We start from the raw sequence: 15,361 nt of genomic DNA on the forward strand, positions 1-15,361 counted from the left end.
GTCAGCTGAAATCCTATTAGATTTGCACTGAGATAAATTGTCACTGTTTACGCTGACAAAATCAAAAGGAGGCATGGGGGGCCATTTGGAGTTTAAATCGAAGATTTTACGGAGTTTTACGACGCCAGTTGGGAACAATTCTCCATTTGTCTCCGGATCTTTTTGAGCTCACCCGCTGTGCCAGCCTGGCAGAGCCATGGAAAACCTTTGCCAAGATGTGCTCATTAGGTATCAGCGAGCGAAAGAAATTGGTCTTGGTGTCTTGTGAGCTTAATTTGGGGGGAAAGCAGGGGAGGGGTTACCTAAGGTCAGAGATACACGCTGTCAATCAACGCAAGATCATCGGGAACTGGGGCTTCTGCATGAGAGCAGGTCTAAACGATTGTTTGATTGATGGCTGGCGACATTTCAAAATAGCTTCGGGACAACAATGGCAGGAAAAGTATGTTCATATGTGGAAATGATGCGGTACAAACAGGGAAAATGTATGTTCAATGTTAAAAGTAATTCCAACAATGTTAAAATGCTTGTGCGTGCGGCGGAGACACCCTTCGGAGTATTGGCTTTGGCAGGGGATGCTAACTTTAGACAAGCGTGGCTCGTGGGAAAATGTTTTCATTTAGCTCTCAGCAGGTTCGGGGTCTGAGGTGTGACTGAGTTCACTTCTCGTTTCCTCACTGGGACAAATGTCAGCACCAGTGGGCTTCTCATTTATTTTCAGCTGTTAGGTTGTCCTTTCACAGTGTGGTGTGTTGCTTTTAATTACTAGCACATTTTCTGTAGCCACTTCACACCTTGAATTCCACACTGACAATGAGTTTATCTCTCTCTCTCTCTCTCTCTCTCTCTCTCTCTCTCTCTCTCTCTCTCTCTCCCTCTCCATCCACCTCTCTCTCTCTCTCTCTCTCTCTCTCTCTCTCTCTCTCTCTCTCTCTCTCTCTCTCTCTCTCTCTCTCCCTCTCCATCCACCTCTCTCTCTCTCTCTTTCTCTTCTTACCCCTGTCTTTCACTCTTGCTCTCTCCCACCTTCTCTGTGTCTCTCTTTTTCTCTCCTTACCCCTGTCTTTCACTCTTGCTCTCTCCCACCTTCTCTCTCTCTCTCTCTCTTTCTCTTCTTACCCCTGTCTTTCACTCTTGCTCTCTCCCACCTTCTCTGTGTCTCTCTTTTTCTCTCCTTACCCCTGTCTTTCACTCTTGCTCTCTCCCACCTTCTCTCTCTCTCTCTCTCTTTCTCTTCTTACCCCTGTCTTTCACTCTTGCTCTCTCCCACCCTCTCTCTCTCTCTCTCTCTCTCTCTCTCTCTCTCTCTCTCTCCCCCTCTCTCTCTCTCTCTCTCTCTCTCTCTCTCTCTCTCTCTCTCCCAGACTCAGATTCAGAGACTGACAAGCAGTTGACAACCAAATGTTACCGCGGTCACGGGGAGGAGTATCGCGGGACAGTCAGCGCAACGCCCAGCGGAGTGACATGCCAACGCTGGGATTCCCAGTTTCCCCACAACCACTCCTACAGCCCCCAGAACTACAAGTGCAAGTGAGTATGAGTAATCCACCATGCCGGTGCCGGTCTATGACATCACACCCTGGCGGCCACTGCCACCCAGAAAAAAACCCCTCAAAATAGTATAGGCCCTCGTAATGCAAAGCACAAGATGTTTTGTTACAAGTTACAGTAGTATGGCCGTAATTACTTTTTCAAAGCGGGTTAAGTTCTGCGAGATCCTCTGGAGTCATCCTTCATGGTATTCTTTAAACATATCACACGGTGTGATTTAAGGACACGTTTTGGCTAACATGCAGTGCAGCTTTGCTTATTTCTTGAACATGTTTTGCACACGGTCGCTCCCTTTTCCTGCAGTCTGAAGTATTTCCAGGAAATAAGAGCCGTCAGGACGCACAGTGTTCCGAGGTTGACCACAGTACATTTATCAACTCGAGTCTGGGAGGGGGCATTCCGTTTGACCGTTCAATGAACGCAGTTTAGGGAGGTTGACCTTAAACGTTTCACACCTCACCGCTGTGTGTGTGTGTGTGTGTGTGGCAGAGACCTGCGGGAGAATTACTGCCGTAACCCGGATGGGGCGGAATTGCCCTGGTGCTTCACCACAGATGCCAGAGTGCGGATGGCCTTCTGCACCAACATTCCCCGCTGCGGGGCGGCGACCCGTGAAGCCGAAGGTAGGAAAAGGCCTAACCACAAAAAGGACTGTTGGACCAGATTGCTATCATCTATCCCGAAGCTGAGATATAGCAGTGGAGGTCCCAGTCCATTGACACATATACTACCAGTCAAAAGTGTGTACACACTTTTCGTTCTTTATTTTTACAATTTTCCACATTTTAGAAGAGTCATAAAGACATCAAAACTATAAAATAACACAAATTGAATTATGCAGCGACCAAAAATTGTTGTAAACAAATCAAACCTATCTTACAGTTTTCAAAATTGCCAAAAAATATTTTTAAAACATAAAAAATAAAAAAAAGATTTTATTGGAAAGAAATTCATGCATAGGCATCAACTTCACTATTTCTACGAAACAAACTTCAAGCATTTAAGCATAAGTCTTTACATCAAAATGTCTTTAAATGCATGTTTCCCGTTATCTTAATCAGGTGTGTCCAACCTTTTGACTGGTACTGTGGTTACCCGAGCCTGTGTAAACTTCTACGAGCGCAAAAATCACACGTGTGCATCCTATCCTCTCAGCTGTTTCCCGAATTTCTCCTCCTCCCTAACTCCACCTCTGTCAGCACTTTCCTGTTCTCCACTCTCCTGGGGAGGGGAGAGAGGGTCAGCAACCTCATCCAAACCACCAGGTGCAATCCCTTTCTAACACCTCAAGCCAAAAGCAGCTTTAACTCTTCCTGCAACTCATGTATGTGGGATTTCATTTTACATGAGTACTGTATATGCATGGCCTTTGTCTGACAAACTAAGTTCATTAATGCTGAGTTCCTGTGCACCTCCTGTTCGGCGCATGAGTTTTTTGGGATTTAAAGAAAGCATTACCTCTCAAATATCCTAACAGCCTCCATCTCGGCGTTTGAAAAATGAGCCAGTTAAGATGTCGTTTCAAATGTTCTGCTGCTTTGCAGTTCAAAACAAAAGCGGAGAGCTATTCCTCTGTGACTTTTCATATTGCAACCACTAATTGTGCTGTGGTCCCCGAAGTAGAATTTGTCCAAAACCACCAATAAGATGGATTTCGAGCCATGCTTATTTTAAGATGAGACGGACATGAGAACAAGATCCGCAAACCCAGAGTAAAACCGCCCCCCCACCACCCAACAAATCCCAGCACGTTCTGTTCGGATTCACCAGGGAAGGTTGAGTGGATGCTGACGCCAATCACTCTCAGTCTCTTGCTGGGAATGCTGGGAAGTGTGGTTTTGGAGCCAGTGGCCTTTGCTTTGTGTCTCCCTCAGAGTGTTACGAGGGAAATGGCGAGGAGTACCGCGGCCGCTTGTCCAAGACGAGATCTGGCATCCCATGTCGACCGTGGGAAGAGACGACCAAAAGGTAAGGTGTCCCGTTAGGCTACAGTTTTACGCATTATCCATTTATACAGTGGGATATTTACTGAGGAAATTCTGTGTTAACTAATTTGCCCAAGGGTATAGCAGCAGCTCCAAGGAGGGAATTGAACCAGCAAACTGCAAGTCCTGCACCATACCACGACACGACCCATGCCACAAACTATTTGTCGCCTTATACATCACTCTGGAGGAGAGTCTGCTGAATGACAAAACGTAAAATGCGAACATAAATTTTACAGCACAGAATATTCCGGCTGTTTCCACAGAAACAGCTGGTTCTGTAATACGGTTCCATGCATTGTGCCTGCTCAGCGCTGTTCTCAAGGATCTTCCGTTGCTTCCTGAATGCATAGCTTTAGCTTTCCCAAAGCCACCCCCCCCTCCGTTTCTGTATTAGTCTCTTCATTAGAGTAGAGTAGAGCGTTCATAGGACCAAGCCCTACTGTCAGTTATCATATACAGCACCAGTCATAAGTTTGGGCGCACTTTTCTTTCTTTATTTTTATTATTTTCCACATTTCAGAATAATAGTAAAGCCATCAAAACTATGAAATAACCCAAAATGAATGCAGTGACCAAAAAAAAGTGTTATAAACAAATCTAAACTAACAATTCTGCAAAATAACACGTGGATGTAAAATATATGAAAGGGCAATGTAAGAGGATGACCTACGAATGAGCTGGTATTATGACTAGCAGCAGGGTGGCCTAAGAATAAATTGATATTTTGAATAGCAGAAGTGTAAGCAGGTGACCACAGAATGATCTAATATTGTAAGAGGGCGACCTTAGGCTGAGTTGTATAAATTGCAAGCATCAGTGGAAGATGCTGGGCCATGGTGTATGTGTTGTATGCTAATTATTGAAAAGAAGAAGCGCGAAAAGCTGAAGCTGCAAGTTGCCTCCACTGTATGAGGTGACATCTGCTTAACTGGCATACAAGTATGCAATCCAGGCTTGATTAGGTCATGGCTCCGGCCTTTTGTGCAGAAACTTATAAGAGGAAGTTGGACAGAGTGCAGGACAGAGTCAGCAGATACTATGCTTGTGTACGAGCTGGCTCTCCTCCGGCCGGAGTACGAGAATAAAGCTTTGCTCTCCCAAACCAGCCGAAGGCTTCGCACAAGTTAATCTTTGACATAACCAAAAAATATTTTTTAAAATTAAAGATTTTTTAGAAAGAAATTCATGCATAGGCATTAACTTTGCTATATTTGTCTAAGAAACAGATTTCAAGCATTTAAGCATAAGTCTTGAGATCAAACTGTCTTTGAATGCATGTTTTCCATTATCTTAATCAGATGTGTCCAAACTTTTGACCGGTACTGTATGTGCCACTCAAGGCTGTCTGCTGGCTGCGGTGCGCATGAATGTGCGCTTCCTCAAATCGGACTCTTGAATTTCTGGAACCCACACAGTCGCCGGGGCTTCAAAGCGCACGGTCGACGCCGCGAGACCCCGGGGACACATAGCCTGTCAGGTGGCATTTATCTAACTTGAGAAAGAGCGATCCTCTGCGTCTTTTCCATGGGGAGAAAACCTCAGGAGAACACAGGATCTGAGGCCTTTTAGCTGCCGTCGGAGTGTTGTGGTTAGCGTTGCTTCGTTTGCGGGGAAATTAAAGGCAGCGACAGCCCAGCTGGTAGGACATGTTCCAGAGGCGACCTACGACCTAAGGAAGTCTTTGCCCGGCCTCCCGGAGGAGCGGATCAAAGCCGGCCGGCCTCTCGGCTTGGCGCGTGTCCAGCGCGTTCGCCTCCGAAGGGGTCGGGGGTCGCCCCCCGGAGAACCCCGGGGAGGCCTTGTTTACATTGGCGGGAGGGGGGCTTGAAGTCATCATCGTTCTGGGGGAACTCGGAGAGAGAGGTTCCCGCGCGCTTTCAGATCTCTCCTCCTCCGGATTCCCCTTCGAGGGGGGGATTTTTCAGAAAGGTCAGCGCTCTCCCTGCCCTGAGAATTCACGAAACGGGACGCCTCAGATCTCGCAGGGGCAGGCATTCGGGCGTTTGGCGAACGTCCAAACCACATGCTTTCCCTCTCCCCCACATGCTCCTCAGAAAACACTTCAACGCTTCCATTTATGGAGTTTTTACACTGATTATCTGTAAGGGTAAATCACTACCTTATCACAACAAAGCACAGCTCAAATGTAAACTTCTCAATGACTGCAGCGTGTACAGGAGGCATCAGTCAGATGCAGTCTATGTCCCTTCCTGGTTCAGCTAAGGGTTTTGGCCGCAACCGAAGCAGCTGACAAATAAAGGGCTTTTCCTGTGTTAAGGAGGTCCGACAATGGAATGTTTCAGTGTCAGGAACAGTATTTGTGGCGCGTAATTATGCAAAGTGCGAGCTCTTGTTACAAAAGAGGATCTTTGGTGAAACTTGTCTGCATTCTCGTCCAAAGTGGGGACAGGGAGGCCTCGGCAACAGAAACAGGCCTGGAGCTCAACTACTGCAGGAATCCGGATAAGGACAAACATGGGCCGTGGTGCACCACCAACAGCTCCTCCATCCCCTGGGACTACTGCATGATAAAGCCCTGTGAGTGCAATGGAACAGCGTTTCACTGCTGCCACGCCCACTTTTACAGACTATCCAAGCTTCACTGCATTTAAGCAAGTGTTACTTTTCACTTTCTTAGGAGAGCATTCGTCCTCATTGAGCTGCTTATCGGAAACTTTGAGGTGATGAAAAAACATTTGGTCGGAGTTAGTCCAGCAGTTGTAGTTGCACGGTTACCATTAAAAAGGGAAGATTGTTTTTTAGTTTTCTCCCCCTTTTTTGATTTCTCCCTCTCTTTATTTGTATTATACAAAGCCTTTTGTCTGCAATTCACGCCGAAAAGAGTGGTTACGTCTACTAAAACTGTTTAGACAAGTGACTAACCGTGTGTTTGGCCTCTTTTGGTTTAGTTTAGCACTGTAAATTGCCAAAAAAAAACAGTCATATAATCAGAGTTGAGCATGTGTTTTCATCTCAGATGGGTTGAGCGGCATAGCCTGTCTGTCCAGTGATGATACAGCAGAATGGTGCCTCACAGAATGGCCAAGTGGCTTTGGAGCTTGGGGAAGGCTTAAATTCCAGGCTCATCGCCACGGGTTGGCTGCGGTCAGAGATGTCTGCGCCGTCGGGGTTTCGTGGCAATGAGCATGTTGGGGCTTTGCTTGACAGCACTGCCCAGATGGCTGCATGTGGGCTTTGAAACAAACAGACATCATAACAGTCCCGCTGGTTTTATTGACTTGCTGGAAATCGCCTTGATCACTGCTGTATAATCAGATATTCTGTGGTTGGTTTTGATGAATTTGTGTAGTCGAGCAGGCAAAGGGAGACCTTTGCAGCATCCTTAGTGGAAAACATCTACAGTGTGAAAGGTGTTTCAAGAATTGTCACAATTTATATATTTCATATATTTTATGTTTTTGTATAATATATGTGGGTTGTAATCAGTATCACTTGCTTAACGTTTAAAAAAAAAATTGTGTACATTGGGAAGTAGAGATACAGTATATACAAACAAATACATTTTAGTATTGTGTGTTTTGTTTATGACCTTTTTTTGAGAAAGCACAGTGGTAATATTGTTTTTTGAGTTTGTTTTCACTCATTTTGCTCGTTCTGTTGGTTTTCATCTCAGGTAAACTGCCATCAAAAATGACCCCTCCAAAAAGTGAGTCTGTCAAACATCTTACTCCCCTGGGATTTTCAGACAGTCTCATTGGGAGTGTGTGTGTGTGTGTGTGTGTGTGTGTGTGTGTGTGTGTGTGTGTGTGCGTGCGTGCGTGGATCCACATTTGTGAACGTGCGCGTTTGTGGAAGTTTTGTTGTGCTCAGGTTATTCAAATACTAATGTCCATGGAGGTACATAATGTCACCTGGAGCTGTTCTGCTTTGAAAAGTTGAACATTTTATCCCCTTGTTTAAAATGGGCTTCTCTGTCTGTCATTAAAGGTGACACGCCAAAGCTGTCCTGCTTTGTTCATAAAACCACAAGGATTGTGGGAGGAACTCCTGTCGGAATCAAGGAAGGAAGCTGGATGGTTAGCATACAGAAGAGGTGAGGGTCTCGCACGTGGGTTACGCAAACACAAAGCTAACACACATCGTAGCATACATGTAGAGCCATCCCAGGAAGAACGTTTTGACAAATTATTGCAGAATTTGCAAATAATCTCCAAGAAACACATTTCATTTGATTTGTCAGGCTGTAGGAGGCAGCCCTGTAAATGCTGGCTATGTCAAACCAAGCAACACTCCCTGGGTTTTAGTATCTGAAGTAACCACTCTAGCTCTTGTGTAAGATAAATGAGCTTCTCATAGTTGGAATGAGGAGCATTTGAAAGCATGTGAATGTCAGTTTGCTTACCCGTGTTAAATCTTAAAGAAAAAAAATCTTGCTATCATTGTGATGTTTTAGTAGTGGCACTGTTTCTTTCTGTTTCTAGCAACATGCACTGGTGTGGTGGATCTCTAATTCGAGAAAAGTGGGTCCTGACCAACCGACAGTGTTTCTCCTCATGGTAACAACAACTCTTTACCCAGAGTATTTCATAGCAATGCAAATATGAAGGTGCGTGAGAATGTTGATACCTGTTGGCGTTTCGTGATGTTTTTTGACAGGTACCTGTGCCAAGTTGGGGAAATAGATAGTCAGTGGAAAATCTTTTATATCTGGCATGTCTACACTGTGAAATATGCCAGCAAAGTTTCAAAAGTGGTTTGGAATTAATTCTTGGTGGTCTGCATTTTAGATCACTGCGTTTATCCAGCTGAACTGATTAGAGTCCCAGAGTGGGTCTGAGTCCTGCTGCGTTTTCAGCTTGAGTTTTTCGTCCTGTTTCTGTGCGAAAGATCGGCTTCCAGATCGAAAAGCCGTACTTTGACAGAAATAGTGAAATAAGGTCTGAGTGCTTTGATTGATGAGGGGTTTTGAGCCTGGTTTCTGCTTTTCCCGAAATGCTGTGTTCTCTCTGGTCACATTCACGTGCGATTTTAGTAGCAGTTCATGCCTTATTGGCTGGGAGCCGAAAAACTAGTCATTCCCGTTAATGCTGAGTTTCTGTAGAAGGTTGGAAATAGCCCTAGTGTTATTTATGAGTAAAATAGGCACCCTTTATGTTATTTCTAATGTGCTTGCTAACCAAACATAACTAGTAATCACTAATATTACTAATGTCTACCTGTGCTGTACAGGGCGCTAGAGGGTAGAATGCCTGAAGGAAGGTATAAACTCTGATGAACAGAAAATATGCCTCAGAATAAAGCTGACCATCAGAGTGTTAATGGTTGTGTCTTCCCTTCTCCATTCTACATAGAGTTTAGAATGAGTTCGCTGCCGGCCCAGGTACCCCTAGGCCTGGGGCAGGTAGCATTTGCACCGATGCACCTGAATCTCGATCCCTTCTACTGGTGTTAGAGGTCAACTGTTCACCACCCCTCCTTTGTATTTTTCTGTTGAAAGCTACAGAAACATGGAAAAGGAAAGAGAAAAGACTGATATTACCAGCAAAGTTGGCTGCAGTGAAATCACATGATTGGCTTTTGGGTGTAACTTGTCAATAAGAGGTTCGTCCGAGGAGACCACGGGTTTGATGTTTGACAGTTGGCCACACTGATGTTCAGCATTAAACTGAACTGTGTGACTCAGTTCTCTTGACTGCTTGCCTGATAGCAGCCCACTTGCAGAACGGCAGCTCCACCACATGCATCCAGTTAAGAGCTCTGTAAATTTTCATGCACTTTGCACTACAAAAAATAGACGCTGATTCCAGGAAAATGTCAGAAATGTCATATTTCAGGCCTCCCTCCTAATAAATATTCATCAAGGGGGAGCTCTTTGTAGTAAACAGGAACTCTGTAGCTGGAACAGGAAGGAACGCCAGGGACCTATCATAATTAATGATCTCTGGTAACCGCGCTGCAGCGTTCCTGACCTGACCGAGTACAGCGTGTGGACGGGCTTCGTACACCTCAACGATTCTGGCGGGAACGTGTCCAGCCGGCAGGAGCTGAAGATCGCCCACGTTGTCTGCGGCCCTGAGGACTCCAACCTGGCCCTGCTGAAGCTCTCGCAGTAAGCGGCCCTCCGCCATTCCCTCGCTCACGCCTTTTTGGATAGCAGTGAGATCCGCCTAGGCTAAAGCAGGGCGCTGTAGAGTCAGCTATGAAATCCAGCAGTCCGAGGCAGGCCTTTCAGGGGTCAATAGTCAAAAAAAAAGTGCATGGGTCAGTCTCAGAAATAATATGACATAAAGGCTTCGTGGTTTGAGACCGTTGAATAAAGCTAACACAGTACAATTAAACCAAATGCTTGAGCAATAAGTCTTTATTCTTTGTTTAAATCTTTATTCTTTTTTAACAGTGTGCAAGTCCCTCCCTTGGCTCTCTTCAGAGAGATACTCAATCCCGCACATGAAGCATACAGTTACATATATGTCAGAGTGTGTGAGATGTCACATGTATGAAAAATACATAGGCCTTGGCGCTCCGGTGTGTTTGGTACTGCGATGGGCTCCTGTCTGTTTTCTTGTGTTTAGACCCGCCACGCTGACTGATCATGTGTGGACCATCCAGCTGCCCATTGCTGGGTGCGCCATGAGAGAGGGCGTCAACTGCACCGTGTACGGATGGGGGGAAACGCAAGGTATCCCCCCCCCCCCCCTCGCCCCCAACAATATCATTACACTACATTACATTACATTACATTACTGTCATTTAGCAGACAGTCTTGTCCAGTGAATCTAACAAAGTGGTATGAAAAGTTGCACAAACAGGACACCACTAACTACACACAAACAAGCATCAGTGCCAAACATAAGACTGAGATTGGAAGTTTGTGCCTAAATTAATGTGTAAGTGCAACACGACATTCACAACAGAGGGATTATACCATTCCAAATACAATGCTAACACATACCCTGGAGTAAACATGCACATAAATAATTACATACAGCCCTGGACTAGACTTCACGTATAATGACTGCGCATAAGGGGAACGAAAGGTCACACTTGGGTAGGGGGTCTTCAGTCAGTGACAGGAGATTGGCCGTTGTCTGTGCTGTTCTGACTGCTACAGGAAACTCGCCCCGCCACGTAGGGGCCAAAACAGACAGATGACAAAATTGGCATGGAAGATTACAAGGGGCGGGGTATAGCTAAGTGTCTTGAAATGCTAAACATAGTAGCCTGACTGGTGTGTGTCAATTGAAGCCATTCCCTGCACCAGTCTTTAGTCTAACACCACTGTTTTGAATCAGATGCAAATAGGAGTTTGGTTGAGTAGGTGGTAGGGAAGGGAAGGAAAATAAGGAAGGAATAAGTAATAAGTAAGGAAAATTCTTCTGATGTTGTAGAGGAAGAATCTGCAGGTCCTATTGATTTCTGCTATGTGTCACCCCGGGGGTCTTGACAGTCTGGGTGGTGTTCTCCAGGGTGATGGTCTGGTCTTTGAATGGAGGAGAATTGTGGAGGAATATGGAGGAATATACAAAAGCTCAGTCCTGGCCAAACTGAATCGTGGGTGAAAATCAGGCCACCGCAGTGAGACATCAGCTAGGCCAGTAGCAGTATACTTGTCTACTATACTATACTATACAGGCTTTCCTTGTCTAGTCAGACTGCACAAGTTAGCATGTGGTAGGGCTTGAATAAAGTTATGCTCTCACTCACTGGTCTGGGAGTGTTGTTAGCCTGGTCTGACACTGTTGCTCATTCAACTTGAATGGGTACACTAATGTTCTACTGTGCTGGAATTCGCTCTGGATATGAGCGTCTGCTAAATGCATGTAATGTAATGTAGTGCAAGCCCAGGTACATCATGAAACATGAATAAGAGAGGGGCGGAAAGAGAGGAATAGTTGAGTATCAATGGTGTAACAGTGATATGAAAAGCCATGGGAAGAAATGACAGAGTCAAGCGATCTTGTTAACAAGGTATAACAGAAGAAGACCAAGGACCGAACCCTGATGGACTCCTGTAGAGATGCTCTGAGGGGTTAATACAGTACCAGTCAAACATCTGAACACACCTGATGGGAAACAAGCTTTCAGAGACATTTTGATATAAGACTTGTGCTTAAATGCTTAAAATTTGTTTCTTAGGCAAATATAAATCTTGAAATTGATGCCTATACATGAATGTCATTCTAAAAAATATTTTAATTTGAAAAAATATTTTTGGCTATTTTGAAGAATCTAAAATATAAGATAGTTTTGATTTTGCTTATAACACTTTTTTTGTCACTGCCTAATTCCATTTGTGTTATTTCATAGTTTTATGTCTTTACTAATTTTCTAAAATCTAGCAAATAGTAAAAATAAATAAAGAAAAGTGTGTCCAAACTTTTGACTGTTATTGCAGGCGCACCCTGAGAGTTAAGACAAAAGCCGTGTCAAAGGCAAAAAGGTCTAGAAGCATCAGTTTGGAAGGCAGCCCTTGCAAAGTGAAGGGCACTTCTAACAGAAACAAGCGCCATTTCAGCAGAAGTTCCAGCCTTGAAGCCCGATTTGCTGGGGCCATGCAGGTCTTCCTAAAAGCGAAAGTTCGAAGTTCATTAAAGGCGACATGGTCCAGGATTTTGGAGAGGAAAAGAAAAAGGGAGATGGGCAGTAGTTTCAGGCAGCAGAAGGGTGCAGGGTTGCTTTGAGCCGAGGTGTTAAACGAATCTGCTTAAAGGCAAAGTGGACACAGCCAGTGGTCAGACGGTTGTTGGTAAGTGAGGTGATGAGAGGGATTCTGTCTAGTGAGATCCTCTGGAGCAGAGGAGAAGGAAGCGGGTCCAAGGAGCAGCTAGTTGGAGAATGAGGAATAGGGCAATATAAGTAACGGCTGATAGGAGGGACACTCTGTTGTGGGTTGATTGAGTCGCGGGTGGTGGTAACTATCAAAACACAGTGCAAAGTCATCAGCAGGGACAGCAAATGGAGGAGCCGTGAGGCTGGTGAGAGCAGGGACGAAGGTTTAGCGGGGATTAGCAGACGACTCTTAAGTATGAGGGGGAAGGCAAACAGCATGACAGTCTGAGAGGTGAGCTGGGTTGTGAGATTTTTTCCGTTTCCCATCCCACAGCCCGTAGTTTGGCTCTTTCAGCACGGAGTGTGTCAGACAGCCACGGGCTGGGGGCAGATGGTCGCACAGGCCCGGACACAGGAGGACAAAGAGTACCCAGAGCAGATGAGAGAGAGGACAGGAGAGTGGATGCAGCAGAGTCAGGTGACATATCTGAGAAAGAGCTCTGTACACGGGGGTGACAGAATGCTCTCGCTCTTAGCACTGGGTAAACTGGTCCGCCAGGCCTAACAAATTGTGAACAAAAAGTAGCAGTGTGCTCACTGGACCGGGGTTAGTAGATACAGCTTGAAGCTTGCCAATTACTATAAGGGTAACTGCTTACTAAGTAGGCACAGCAGCTCAACAGCTATATATCTATGATAAAAAGATATATAGACATATGTATATATGTATATATATATATATATATATTACTCTTGCTCTTGCTCTTACTCTATAACCCAGCTGGTTTTCCAGGTCTCATTAAATCGCTGTAACTCAAAGAGCTTGGGAATTAAGGCGGTTCAGTCAAGACGATGATTGCTTGGGTCAGGTGGTTGACTGGCTGGGTGGAACTAAGGCTTGCAATCATTGTGGCTTGAATAGGCCTTGTTGTGTTGTTTCAGTAGATGTCCACCTGTATAACTGGCTGTGTCAACCTAGCTGAGTGCATCTGCTAAGCAAACGGGCGCTGTCAGTGCTTCCGCTCGACTCCGGTAACTAATTCAGGCGTGCTAACCCTACGCTCAGCTCCGAAAGCCCCAGCTCTAAGCGGGCGGTCTTCTTTGCAAGCAGGGACCGGACACGAAGGCGTGATGAAGGCGGTGCGGCTGCCAATGGTGAGCAACGAGAGGTGTTACGAGTACCACCGGAGGAACATCCCGCTGACGGACACCCGGATCTGTGCCGGAGGGAGGAGGAAAGAGGGGGTCTGTGATGTGAGTCACTCACCTGTGCGTTCGCCCTCTCCGCCAATCTCCACTGCTCTGTGTGTCCAATCAGAATCAGTTCGCCTGCTGATGGAAGCTACCATTCCATCAGTAACCAATCAGCTCATAGCATCGGTTCACCTGCTAATGGAAGCTACCATTCCATCAGTGACCAATCAGCTCATAGAATCAGTTCACCTGCTGATGGAAGCTACCATTCCATCAGTAACCAATCAGCTCATAGCATCGGTTCACCTGCTGATGGAAGCTACCATTCCATCAGTAACCAATCAGCTCATAGCGTCGGTTCACCTGCTAATGGAAGCTACCATTCCATCAGTAACCAATCAGCTCATAGCATCGGTTCACCTGCTAATGGAAGCTACCATTCCATCAGTAACCAATCAGCTCATAGCATCAGTTCACCTGTTAATGGAAGCTACCATCCCATCAGTAACCATCACACACTTGTAGAGTTTTCTTGTTGAAAGGCTGACCCTGTCTAGGGCTAAAACCAGGCTGTTGTTAGAAGCATTGTGGTTGCCCAGTAGGGGAAGTCCTCTCTTTGGACCAAATAGAAGACTAATGCTATGGTGAGGTGATGGAGACACTGTGCCTTAGCAGGTATACTGTAGTTTCTGTAGCATTTATTGCAACCAGGGGTATACAAAATCCAAACCTGGCAACTAGGGATGTGTATCTCCATCACTGAGGCTGATGCGATACACATCTCAATGCATTGCCAACGATCCAATACATTAAAGATACATATGAAGCAAGTACTAATGCGATACGATATGATTCACCCCTATTGCGATGCACTGAGATTCGACACGATTCAACACAATGTGATTCAACGCATTACGAAGTGCAGAGCGACTTACATAGGATACGAATTTTACATGCCATCCATTTATACAGCTGGATATTTACTGAGGCAATTCTGGGTTAAGTACCTAGCCTAAGGGTTCAGCAGCAGTGCCCCAGCAGGGAATCGAACCAGCAGCCTTTCGGTTACGAGCCCTGCTCCTTACCACTATGCTACACTGCCTCCCACTGTAAGTCCAGTGTAGACTATGAATAAACGTTAGGCATGTTTTTGATGTCACTTCGCCCGTATGAGCCCTGTCTGTTGGTTGTAGCGGCTGTGGTACTGATTCCGACCCGTCCCTTGCAGAAGGACTACGGCGGGCCGTTGGTGTGCCAGGAGGGGGAGAGCAAAGTCATCGTCGGCGTGAGCACTCACGGCCGGGGCTGCGCCCTGGCCAACCGCCCCGCCATCTTCATCAACGTGCCCTTCTACACGGACTGGATCTACAAGGTCTTCAAGTATTACTCCCACCTGGAGGAGAACCAGTTGTGAGAAAGCAAGCCAGGCTGGAAATCAATACTGACATCTGTGATGTTAAAGACTCGCTTTAATAACCCAAATTTGGGTTTTTCATTTTGTTTCATGTCTCCTCCTGTCTCCTGCAGTGTTCCGCAACCAGGTTTGGCTGGGATACCCTAGACCTCCAGGACTGCTGTTTATGTGGGAGACTAATGATGAGGATCAAATATAATGATGGGAATTTCTTTTTTTTTTTTTAATACGTGGTATGCAAAACTCTCACGCTCTCATGCTATGATGAAATATAGGTCATTTGGGGCTTTTATCACTGGCACACAGACAAAATGGACAAAATTTCACTCAACAGGCTTTACTGAAATGTTTCCCTCGAGTTTCAAGTGGTATGAAATGTATCTGACTGTGAGTATGGCCTCAATCCAATGTAACCACAGAGTGCTTTTTCCTTAACTTTGCATAACGAATTTGAGCGAGTGTGACTTTTCTGCGGTCACTTATG

General features: G+C 45.6%; 1 protein-coding gene across 1 annotated transcript in view; it reads left to right on the plus strand.

The window, feature by feature from the left end:
• Positions 1 to 14,886, plus strand: part of LOC118772019 (hepatocyte growth factor-like) — a 30,870-nt gene extending 15,984 nt beyond the window's left edge. The window contains exons 8-18 of the mRNA XM_036520253.1: positions 1,365 to 1,530; positions 2,041 to 2,174; positions 3,426 to 3,519; positions 5,941 to 6,077; positions 7,174 to 7,206; positions 7,488 to 7,593; positions 7,982 to 8,056; positions 9,460 to 9,609; positions 10,073 to 10,179; positions 13,381 to 13,523; positions 14,692 to 14,886. Of these exons, the coding sequence (XP_036376146.1) occupies positions 1,365 to 1,530; positions 2,041 to 2,174; positions 3,426 to 3,519; positions 5,941 to 6,077; positions 7,174 to 7,206; positions 7,488 to 7,593; positions 7,982 to 8,056; positions 9,460 to 9,609; positions 10,073 to 10,179; positions 13,381 to 13,523; positions 14,692 to 14,877 (1,331 nt within the window). The 3' untranslated portion in view covers positions 14,878 to 14,886. The remainder of the gene's footprint in view (positions 1 to 1,364; positions 1,531 to 2,040; positions 2,175 to 3,425; positions 3,520 to 5,940; positions 6,078 to 7,173; positions 7,207 to 7,487; positions 7,594 to 7,981; positions 8,057 to 9,459; positions 9,610 to 10,072; positions 10,180 to 13,380; positions 13,524 to 14,691) is intronic.
• The last annotated feature ends 475 nt before the right edge of the window (positions 14,887 to 15,361 follow it).

The sequence above is a fragment of the Megalops cyprinoides genome, chromosome 25, assembly GCF_013368585.1.
Source record: "Megalops cyprinoides isolate fMegCyp1 chromosome 25, fMegCyp1.pri, whole genome shotgun sequence".
Classification (NCBI taxonomy): domain Eukaryota; kingdom Metazoa; phylum Chordata; class Actinopteri; order Elopiformes; family Megalopidae; genus Megalops; species Megalops cyprinoides.